The following is an 11,888-nucleotide window of genomic DNA, read 5'->3' on the forward strand; positions in this document are numbered from 1 at the left end:
CGCTACGCATGCAATTAATGGCCTATTTAGTTATCTACGACATAATGGTACGCGCAGGACACGGCTAAGGGTAAATAGAATAATTAACGTCTTCACAGACCTAGGGATAATCTGATCATCAATAGCGCATGCGACTTCCTGAGTCTCGCGCTCGTAGATGCAAAAACCCTGATACTTTTCACTTCATGATTCTTGAATTTCTTGTCAAGCCGGGGGCGCTGCACGATGTGACGGTACAAGGCACGAACGAGGTCGAGTGCGGCTTGGACAAAGTGATTGTCTACAAGGAGAGAAAGGGGAAAGAACCACGTAGTTCACCTGCTCTGCCGCTGGCATATCAACAAAACGTTCTTACCAAGTGCAAAAGCACTTCCTGCTGCAATAAAGGAAGGAGATCGCACAATCCGAGCCCCTACGTTCACAGCCTTCCTCAAAGAGTGGGCAGGCATCGTTAACACCCTAATGAGGCTATCTATAACACACTGGTCCCCGCGTTCGAAGCAGCCGGCCATCCGCAGGCCGCCGTGGATTACGCTATCAATACGTGGCTAGACCCCTGGAAGGAGAAGTTCGTGATGTGCTTCGTTGACCGGCACCGGCACAACAGCCTTAAACTTGGCAGACCGCGCTTCAGTCGCTGAAGGTAGGACGCTGAACACTTGGAGAAACTGACCTTCAAGTAGGCCTCAGGCTTTCTAATCATACGCGTATGATTTAGTTAAATCATATATAAATCATATATTGCCCATATACATATACCATACAGCCCCAGGCGTATGATCATATATGATCATACTGTCACGGGCTGTGCCCGGCTTGGTGGACCCGGTTGTACCGGGTCCGGTGGGTCGTGCTGGGTGGCAGCACCGGCCCGCCCGCGGACCCGGAAGCTGCGAGAACATTCTGTGAAGGGTAATATAAGCTCGCACTCGAGGCTACGCCTCAAGTTCAGCTTCCTTTCCTCCTCAGCTCTAGATAGACAACACATAGGCACCTGCTTGTTGAGTAAACTCCGGGCCAGCCTCTTACACATACGCTGGATAAAGTTGTGCCGAGGTCAACATGGTCAGGCAAGGAAGTCGGCGGCACCCTGGCGCTTGCCCAATGCCCATTCTCCTAGTCCTGAAAGGCCACTCTTTCCGATAGATACAAAAATAGAGAATGCCTGAATAACATATCGGTTGCTGAAGCTAACTCTGTGCAACTCGGACTGCTGTATTATGTAACCCCGCTCCGCTCAGAAACTACCAATTTCGCTGCGAAGCTGGTGGAAGCAGGGTGGTCAATGTCCGAGGAAGGACTCATATACAGAAAATTTGCCCAAAGGCATGGCATGGGACGATTTTTACAAGAGTGAAGAGGTTGTGGGAAGACGAATACAAGAACTTACCAACCGTTTGTAATACCGTAGTGGCTGCGAGGCTCTCTGAAGTAGTTATTTGTCGAACTGGTAGTTCAACCTGGCCGAAAGTCATAAAACATCCCAGTGTATCTGCGCGAACAGTAGGGTTCAATCTGGTGCGTCCGCCAACGCAGAAATTAAGGACTGAGATGTCGCTGTCTCGAAGGCTTGTCTCCGAGTACCTTGCGTCCATTACTGTTTTCCAAGCTAAAGCGGTGAGGACGTCATTTGTTGAATAATTTCGTATTTCTGCGAGGTTACTGCAACGCGAAACATCTCTCTTCAGACGTGTGAGAGCATCAGGGCTAAGGCAAAAACGTGACCGAGATAACCCTCGGTAGTTAAAACGCCACGAACTTGTGTTGCAGTGTCCGTGAGCACGGTGAATTCTGGATGGTCCTCGATCCGTCCTTCAAAGCCAAGTGAGGAATAGTCCGTTGTAAGACGTACGGGGGTTCGTGAGCCGCACGCGCGAGGAAGTAGTCCCCCGGGGAAGCCGAGAAGCCGGCGACGATACGCATGAACTGCCGCGGTAGGTGCGTAAGATATGCCTGGCAGAGCACGCTCTGGTTCCAGCGGCCGGCCTGCGAGATCTGGGCGAGCGACGTGCCATGGGTCTCCGCGTCCTGGGCGCCCACCCTGCGCGGGAGGTGCGTCTTCTTCGACGCGATAAGGCCGGCAGCGCCGAAGATACGCCAGGTCTCTTGTAGCTGCGTCGGGTACGAGCTCCTGCTCGCGGTCCCGCCCGACGAGGACCTTGATCCGATACCAGTCCTGACGGCGCCGGAAGGACGGGGCGGTTCGCCGGCGACGTGCCAGCGCCAAAGAAGAGCTGTGCTAGGGCCCGTACAGAATAAGGGGTCCTTGTGCCGGAGCGCGCCCATAAACTCCTTCCTCGCCGTCTTATTTAGCTTGCCGTCCCGTAAAAGGCTTACCAGGCAACTACAGGGGGTCGGGCCCTCCGAAGGCGGATAGTCGAGTAGGGATAGGTCTGCAAGCTCCATCTTGCGGCGGTTCTCCCCCCGTAAGAGGTAGTAGTGGCCGAAGAGGAGGTCGACTCGCGTACGGAGGTTTTGCGGCGTATACGCGGCGCCAGTGAGAAGGAGATCCTGGATCCGAAGCCATTCATCGGGGAGGTAGCTGGCCTGGATCCCGTCGCTTCCCGCGGTCTTTAAAGGAGGCGCGGTCGTGCTTCCCCCGCTGCCGGCCCCGTTGCTCAAGGAATCCTCGTACGGCGGCGCCCGGGATTCTCCGTATTCGCGTTGCCGTGAGCCACCCGGAGCCTCCATAGCTCGACAACGGCCGCGATATAGGCGTCGATAGTGCCCCTCGTAAGCAAATACCCTTCGGTAAGGTCTACTGCAGCCGTCGCGAGGCCTGTGGATGGCACGTAGCCCTCGCGGTCGTCAGCGAGCAGCTCGGCGGCCTCGGCCAGGGGGACCTCCAAAGCTTCGGCCAGGCTTTCGGCCTCTGCCATGGCCGTGGCCTCGAGCTGCTCCTGTTCGCGCTGTTGCCGTACCTGTACGGCCTCGCCGTTGCCGTTGCCCCTAACCTTACCCGCGCGCGGCTTCTTCTGCGGCGGCACAACGCGTCGTAACAGGATATCCTCTTTGAGCCACGCCGCCAGCTTGTCCGGCGTTACGAGCTCGCCGTCGGGCCAGCTATAGAGCTCGCCGTCTTCTGCAGCCCGAGGCGCATGGCACCAGGCCTATACGTATCAGCCCGAGGCGTATGGCACCAGGCCTATACGTATTTGTCTGTTAGCCGCCCAGGGGGCCGTACGTGACAGGGATCGAAGTGGAGGACCGGCCGGGGACGCGCCTTCCACTCCCGCTGCTTCGCCGCGTAACTCCGCGCCGTGTTCGCCGGCTGTTCGTCCTTCTTCGCCTGGATGCCCGCCCTCCGGGCGGCACGGCGCGCTCGTCAGCTGCCGTGTACGAGTCGTCCGCGGCCATCTCGGTCGATCGGGCAACGTTCTACGGGGCGAATGTCTGGGCTGGTGTTGGCCGGAAACCCGATAAGTTGGGTGGGAACTTATCAAATGCACTTATCAGGCGTCCTGCACACGATTTCACGGGCGGCGTTTTGCGGGCGATAAGTGGTCACGTGGCCTAAGTGAATTACGACGCAATTGCGGGCACCACCGATAAGCAGGACCCTCTCGAGCCCCCTCTTCGTCCTAGGGCAACGGACTTTGCAGAGGGAGCTACCCTCTTCTCCGAGCTAACCTCTGCACAACAGAGAGCCTTTTCTGCTACCTTAGGCGACTACGAGAGTTACCGAAAGGAATACCTCTACGAAACGAAGCTACTAACTACTACACGCACGGCGATAACGGAATCCGTTAGTGCCGCAAAGCTAATCACTCTTCGAGAGGAAGAGACTCCTAGGCAGTGGCTTTTAAAGCTCGAGACCTCGACAGCTCCCTCGAGGGGCTATATGACTAACTGTATTAGGAAGACCTATACGGCACACCTAGGAGCCTTTTCTGCTAGGAACCTGCTAGCTTCTTCGTGGCTAGCTAAGTAGGAAGAGATCCTCGAAGAAGCTAACCAATACTTCCTCATAGAAGCTCTTTCCGGCTAGTGGCTACGGGATATATCACTGCTAATAAAGCCTATTAGTGACGGTTACTCGACTATCTTTCGAGAAGCTAGCCGGGAACTAGACGAAGAGGCTGCTAGAGTACAACAGCAAGCAGTCTTATTCCTTCGTGGCCAGCTCTCGACCTAGACGGCTCGACCTGCTGCCCCTGCAGCTGCTGCAGCCCCTATTGCTGCGGTTCCCGCTGCTGCTGCTGCGGCTGTTGCCCCTCCGGCTCCTCCTCCCTCGAGAGCCTCAACGCCGTCGTTAACTGCAGCTGCGGCCCCAGGCCCGGCCCCGGCTCCGCATCTTACTCCGGGCCCGGCCCCGGTCCCGTTAGTCAGACCGGCCCGACTAGTCCCCCAATGGACCTTTCAGTCCGTTAGTCGAAAAATCAGGGAACTAGTCGAAATCGAACCTCTTTATTAAAATCAGCAATAAGGGGTAAAAAGGGGGGGTTTTTAAGCAGACCTTCCGGAAAGGGACGAGGATTCCTCGAAGAGACAACGTACGAGGAGGAATCGACCTACCTACTAAGCATGCAAAAAGCCCCATCGGCTAGAAGACTACTAGCAGGTCTTCGAGGAAAACCGACCTAAAGGAGTCAACCCTTTAAAGAGGCTATAAGAAACAGTACAATAGTCTCTTAAGGAGGACCCCTCGTTGCAGAAGAAGATAGACGAGATTCGGGTTGCTAAGAAATAGCAACTAATACCGCTGCCCCTATTCGAGCCGTAAATTCGAGGAAAAATCGTTGGTATAGCAAATCCGGCATTCGTCTTCCCCACGGATCAGCAAAACCAACCGTTAGAGCCCTTTAATTATCCCCTATAAAAATCAGCTATCCTTGACTCTGGTGCTTCCCTCGACATCTGCAACACACTCTCACGTTTCCGGTCCTTTAAGAAGGCACGAAGGGAATATCTTATTGCCGGGGAATCGACCGTACGGATAGAGGGATATAGAAGGGTAAATTTTACGATGAAATTACCTAACGGGTCTTTACGAATTCTTCGACGGAAAAGGGTAGCTTTTTGCCCTCGATTTTTAACGAGCCTAATTTCCTTCCGCCTTCTTCGAGAGGAAGGAATCTTCTAGGATACGACGTCTAAGCCTACGAGGCTAGTCTAGAAGAATCAGACTATTGGGCTCATCGAGGAAAAATTCGGTCAATTTATTCTCGAATTCCGACCTATCCTTAGGAAGGAACCACTCGAGAAGTCAGCTTTCCCTACTAGGAGGAATAGGTCTACCACAAAGGACCCTCTTCCGGCAGCCCAAGGAGACGGCATTCTTTGGCACGCACGACTTGGTCACCCGGGCCCCTTAGCTTTACATAAGCTAGGACAACAACAGGGCGTACGAATAAGGGGCCTAAAGACCGTCGAATGCGAACACTACGGCCAAGGAAAGACCAGGAGACGAATTTCCAGACGAACGCCTTTACGGCCGGACCAGCCGTGTAAGGAAATTTAGGTCGACTAGACCGACGTCTCTAGGGATCAGGAAAGCTTCGTTAGGGTAATGTTTTTCACAGACGCTTTTTTAGGGATGGTTTTCCCCTATTTCTTACGGACCTACCTAAGTAAGCATAACTAGTCTGCCCTTAGGGACTTCGTTAACTAGATAAAATCCTACTTTGGCTACGAGGTAAAGAAGATACGGTCTAACGGAGAGCTATTTACGAAGGATATCTTAAATTGGCTTCGAAAAAGGGGCATTTTACCCCTACCGTTAGCACCGAATACCCAGGCCTAGAACGGAGGGGCAGAAAGATCAGGGGGTGCTGTGATAGAAAGGGCCCGTATGATAAGACTTGCTGCGAGGCTTCCCTACGACCTTTAGAGGGAAGTCGTTGAGACCGCCTATTACCTTCGGAACCGGACCCTAAGGACCTAAGGAATAGACTGGAAATCCCCCCTTAAGCTCTTTACGAAGAAGAGGGCCTCGCTAGCCCACCTTCGTGCCTACGGCTATAAGGCATACGCTATGACTGCCGATGCATAGCTAAAAAGGAAGAAGAAAAGAAAGCTTAATCCTAGAGCCTTTATTAGTTACCTCGTTAGTTATAATTCTACGAATATCTTCTAGATCTGGATTCCTCTTCTACGGAAGGTTATTTCGACTAGGGATGTGATTTTCGACGAATCTAGCTTCTTCGACGGAAAGAGGGATCAACAGCCCCTCTTACTCTCTCAACGTTAGCTAATTTAGAAGATTTAAATCCCCCCTTCCTAACAGTCTTAAGAAGAGGTCCTAGACGAGGAAACGGAAGAAGAAACCGACGTCGAAGCAGTCGAGGATAACGCCGACTTCGAAGAGGAAGCTACTAGATCAAATGATCTAGACGAAGAAGGAGACTATAGGAAAGCGGTAGAGCTAGAATACGCCTACCTCCCTACGCCTCCTCTTACGGAATAAGAAGAAGATCTAGAAGCAGCTTTTTTAGTTAGTCTTCCCGTCTCGAACCCTAAGGGGGTGGGAAAGGCACCTCTCTCGAAGGATTACCCGGCTGCCTTTTTATCCCTGCTTCGAGAAGCAAAGGAAGGTATAGGGCCCGATACGAAAGAAGACTAATTTCTCCCCTATTTCGATCGTTTTTCCGACTTCTACCCAACGCCAATAGAAGACGGTTCCCACGGAGCGTTCACAGCAGGCCGGCTTTTTAAGCCAGTATTAGCAAGGAAGGTATATAAAAGAGACCTCCCGGACCTACTAGCAAACTAGAAGCAGCTAGAAAGACACCCCTTTAGAGACTAGTTTTTCTAGGCCCAGAAAGACCACCTAGCCTCACACGAAGACATAGGGTCTTTCGAAGAGGTCCTCAAGGAAAAGGCAAGAGGAAAACAGGTCCTTAGCTATAAGTGGGTCTTTATCTATAAGACTAATAAACACGGCTTCCTTTAAAAGTGCAAAGCCCGGCTAGTTATCTATAGGAATTAATAGGAAAAAGGGGATCTTCCTACTAGGGCAACTACCCTAGCAGGGATGTCTTTTCGGACCCTTATAGCTATAGCAGCAGAATTCGACCTCGAGCTCGAATAGATGGATGCAGTTAACGCCTTTGTTAACTGTCTACTCGAGGAAGAAGAAGAAGTTGTCTATATGCGCCTTCTACTAGGCTTCCAACAGCTAGGAAAGGTTCTACGGCTTAGGAAAGCTCTATACGGACTAAGAAGATCACCCCTTCTATAGCAACAGCATTTAATAGGTTCCCTCGAAGCCCTAGGCTTTAAGAAAGTCCCTTAGGAACCGTGTATAATGTAGAAGGGTAAAATCACGGTCTTCTTCTACGTCGACGACATTATCTAGGCCTACCTAAAAGAGGAAGAAGCAACTGCTAGGGAGGCTATAAAAGGCCTATAACAAAGGTATAAGATAACCAGGCTAGGGGAGCTAAAGTGGTTCCTAGGGATACGAATCCTTAGGAATAGGTCCTAACGGACTATCTAGCTTACCTAGGACGCCTATATTAATAAGGTCGCTTATAAATTCCTCCCTAATTCCCTCGATAAGAAGCTTCCCTCTACGCCTATATTAGACGAAGAGCTTTTGCCTAATCCGTCCTTTTAAGCTAGGAGCAAGAGAAACACTAATACTAATAGAAGGTAGGCTCCTGCTTTTTCAGCTATTTCTACTAGACCGGATATCTCTTTTACGGTCTCCCGGCTAGCTAGGCATAACCAGAATCCTAGCCCTAGGCATTAAGAAGCAGCAGACAGAGCTATCCTTTATCTTTATTTAACGAGATCATATAGTCTGCGCCTAGGAGGGCAGGGAAGGAAATCAGCTACCGAAATCTTCCTCTGTTCGAGCGATTCGTCCTTTGCGGACAATTTATTAGACAGAAAGAGCTCATAGGGGTATATTATGTCCCTTTTTAGAGGAACTATTGCTTAGAGAGCTTCGAAGCAAGCTACCGTCACTATATTAAGCACGGAGGCAGAGCTACTAGCTCTTTTAGAAGCGTCAAAAGAAGCGATTTTCCTTAGCCGGCTACTAATATCGTTACGACTGCAAATTCCGTCCCCGTTAGCTATAGAATGCGATAACACGTAGACTATACGAATTCTTACGGAGGAAAACAGCAAGCTATCGACCCGGCTACGGCATATCGATATCCACTAGCATTGGTTACGCTAAGAGGTCTAAAGGGGACTAATTTCCGTCCGTTAGGTTCCAACGGTATCAATAAAAGCCGACGGTCTTACGAAGCCCCTGCTAAAGCAGAAGCTAGCTGTCTTTTTATAGCAAATAGGGCTAGAAGACGTTCGAGAGAAGCTGTCCTTAGAGGCCCGCCTTAAGAGTCTACGAGAGGAGCTAATGGCCCGTACGAGAAGGTAACGTCTGCAGCCGAAGAAAAGGAAGAGATTTTCCCTTTAGAGGGCCCCCTATTTTGATTGGGTTTTTCCCTTCTAAGAAGGCCCCCTTTCTTATAGGACTTTCCCCTCTTTAGGCCCCTTTTCCTTAAGTAGGTTTAAAAGAGCCTAGGGACCCGAAAGGGCCCCTGCTTTCCTCGAGTAAAGGGAGAAGTGTAGAGCTAAGAACCTCCTCTATACGCTCACTAGCCCGAAGCCGTATTAGCTATGCCCTTAAGGGGCAGGCTATAGCTAAGGGGGTGTGTCGCGAAGCGTGGCCTAATTTCGCAGTTCTCGGAGATATCCCTTAGCACGAGGGACCTAGGAAGCTAAAAAATAGGTTTTAAGGAAGGAGCTAAAAGGAGGTGCAGAGAGGAGGGTAGGGGCAAGAGGGGAAGCAGAAGTAGCGATGGCTTCCTATGGAGGTAGCGAGAGATAAGACGGATGTGCCGGCAACGGCTAGAAAGGAGGGGAAAAACCGGCAAAAAGCTCGGTAGTCGAGAGGACATTAGTAGCTTCTTTAAGTAGGATCTTCTTTATTAATTGAGATACTAGACGGGTATAAAGAAGGGCGTTGGATAGAGGAAAGAAGGAGAATTAAGGCAATATAACAATCACTCCCCTGCCGCAATTGCTGCTCCCGTAAGAATTAAATCTCTCTGCCCTGCCTGTCCGACCCCTTACTTCTAATTTCACCTTCGTGCATTTTTATGCACTTCTCGCATCTCTCTTCGCGAGAATTATATAACGCCCTAAGAACTATTAGTAGTAGCAGGACTAGGAAGATAGGGCACTACCGCCTAGATAATATAAATACTATCGATAACTATTAACTTAAAGGACTATAAAGTAAAAGTGCTAATATAAGATACTAAGCAACCGTAGGAGTATAGGAGAACTATATATAGTAATTTAGCGGCGGCTCTAAGTTAAAATAAAGAGTAAATACCTAGGGGCTTAGTTAATATAGTCTATAATAGTCTATTTAGGCTATTAAAATTAAGAGGTTATAGATTATCTTAATAGATAGCCCGACTAAGGACTAGGGAACGTTATCTATAAGGCTAATCTAACCGTCTAGTCTATAGTAAGTTATAAGGCTAAGAGACTTCGTACTATTATATCGCGGGCTATGCTTAGTATTATAGACCTAGTAGACTCTAGCCTTACTATATAAAGCCGGCTATAACGATAATATTCTATCGTTATAGTTATAAGTTTATACTTAAAGCGAAGCCTTAAGTTTACCTTTACTTTCTTTTAGCTTTAGATAGATAACGTCTAGGTACCTACTTATTAAATAAACTCTACGTAAGCCTCTTATACGTTATACCTATTATTTATTAAAGGCGGCTATAATTAACTCGGACTTAAGAATATCGCTCTTATCGTCGCTATAAAGCTTATAATAATATTATAATAGGTAGTAATAATAGCTTTTTTAATAAGAGAGTAAAACCTTTTCTCTTCTATAGGCTATTAGTAGCCTATTAGTAGAGAAGAAACTTTTTAAGCTACCCGACTATACTTCTACCTCTCTAGCCCTAATAGCTGTCACACATAGGATATCAGCCTCCAACAGTCTGACCCCCTATTCGCACAGTCCGTTTCCACATTTCCCCACAGAAACTTCTAGGAGGCATCATCAACGCATCAGTGGCTTCCAGATGATCTGATCAGATGCTTCCATTCACTACCATTCCCTTCCATTCTCATATTCAGGCAGTCTATAAAGATCTCGCCTCTTTCCCACCTTAGATAGCAGAATCAAGAGTCTTCCAGTCCCTGATCTTTATGCCCACTTGCTCATCCTCCGTGCGATAGTTATGAGCCCGGTCTGCCACTGACTGGGTATCTTATTCTTGTTCACTCCGCTGCGCAGAATAGCTTCCACAATGAGCTCAGCTCTAGATCTTGATGGCTCTTCCAAGGGCACCGTGCTCAACGGCCCTTGCGACTGGAAACAATGGATTTCTATCATCAAGAAATTCGCCACGTCCCACAGTCTTTGGGACTTTCTGGACCCTGCCGTCAAGGAGGGTAAGCCGGTTCTTCAGCAGCCAGTTGAACCAACATTCCGACAAATCAACCACGAAGCATCTGATCTCGTGGATCTGACCTCGGAGGAATTTCGCCGTCTCGAATTCCTCCACACCCAATACCGCTCGAAGCTTCAAGGGTATAGGGATCAAGTGAAGGCACTCGCCAGCCTTCAACAACACATCGTCAAGACCATCGGCAACTACTACAGCACCATTGCCGAGGAACACGACGTTGCAAAGCAACTTGCCTTGCTTCAGGCTCGTGTGGCCCCAACCGACTGGGCACTCGAGAGGAAGTTGTTCAGCGTTATCGTTCCACCCTTCAGTCGCCAAACAGGACCAAGATCGAAGCTTGGGTCACCCAATGGCAGAAAGTCCTCACTGAGGCAAAGCAATTAGGGCTTCCTGATGTCCAGGACCTTCGCCCTACCCAAGATTTCCTACAGGCTGTTTCGTCCATCAACGCCCCATTCACAGACTATTGGGTCAACAAAATGGAAGACGAGGCCGTATTCGGCAAGCCTGATTGGAAGACGGACTTCCCGGACGGCATTAAGATCAGTGAGATCTTTGAACGAGCTCACCGAATCAAGGCCGCCAACAACAGCAAAGGATCATTCGGAGCTGCCTTCCAAGGCAAGGAGAGAAATCGGAGAGGAAAGAGGACAAGCCTAAGTGGTCTTCAAGCAAGAACGCTGATGGTGTTCCTATGTGTGTCTGCGGAGAATATCACCGCTTCGTAGATTGCTTCTATCTCATCAAATCAGCTCGGCCTGATGGCTGGACTCCTGATCAGAAGGTTGAGAAGAAGATCAAGGAAATCCTCGACTCCAATCCATGGGCAAAGAAGATGACGGAGAAAGCACAAGACTTCAAGAAGAAGGAAATGGAGAAATCGTCCGACTCCTCCGTTAAAGGCACAGCGTTTGCCGGTCTTCTACCAGCTCCTGACAACACACCGCCTCCTCAACACCTCCATCAACCAGTTTCTCGACGGGAAAGGCAGTCTACCCGCTGTATGACTCCTTTATCCTTGATTCCGGATCAGACACACACATTTGCAACAACCGATCCCGTTTTCTTGACTACACCGCCCTTGCAGAGCCAAAAGAGCTCTTTGCAGGCGATAGTCAACTTCAGATCCTTGGCTACGGCACAGTCCGTATGAAGCTTGAAGAAGGAGGACTTTTCAGCTCAACGAAGTTGCCTTCGTGCCAAAATTCCACACCAACATCGCATCCCTCGACCGCTTTCTTGCGAAGGGATACAACTGGAATCCACTATCTGGACGCGTCTCTAAAGACGATCAGATTATATTTCATACGAAACGCCGCTTTCGTCAACCGGTCATCGAGTTCAACCCGATTAAGGAGGACTCTCACGCCTCCAACTTCACATCTTCATCTGCACCTCGCGCAGTGAAAACAGCAGATGCTACGCTTTGGCATAAGCGCCTAGGCCACTTGAACGCTCAAGCCCTAGAGCGTCTTGTTGAGAACACGA

The 11,888-nt window shown here is 49.8% G+C and overlaps 2 protein-coding genes across 2 annotated transcripts; one reads left to right on the plus strand and one right to left on the minus strand.

The window, feature by feature from the left end:
* Positions 1-1,743: 1,743 nt before the first annotated feature.
* On the minus strand, positions 1,744-3,357 carry HRG_08897 (centromere DNA-binding protein complex CBF3 subunit; the record flags this gene model as incomplete). The annotated part of the gene is made up of 3 exons (XM_044867368.1): positions 1,744-2,560; positions 2,746-3,110; positions 3,190-3,357. 3 exons carry the CDS (start codon positions 3,355-3,357, stop codon positions 1,744-1,746), a joined length of 1,350 nt encoding a protein of 449 aa, XP_044717389.1.
* A 6,881-nt stretch (positions 3,358-10,238) lies between these two features.
* HRG_08898 (uncharacterized protein) lies at positions 10,239-10,784 on the plus strand (the record flags this gene model as incomplete). The annotated part of the gene is made up of 1 exon (XM_044867369.1): positions 10,239-10,784. One exon carries the CDS (start codon positions 10,239-10,241, stop codon positions 10,782-10,784), a length of 546 nt encoding a protein of 181 aa, XP_044717390.1.
* Between the last annotated feature and the right edge of the window lie 1,104 nt (positions 10,785-11,888).

The sequence above is a fragment of the Hirsutella rhossiliensis genome, assembly GCF_020360975.1.
Source record: "Hirsutella rhossiliensis strain HR02 chromosome Unknown scaffold00011, whole genome shotgun sequence".
NCBI lineage: Eukaryota > Fungi > Ascomycota > Sordariomycetes > Hypocreales > Ophiocordycipitaceae > Hirsutella > Hirsutella rhossiliensis.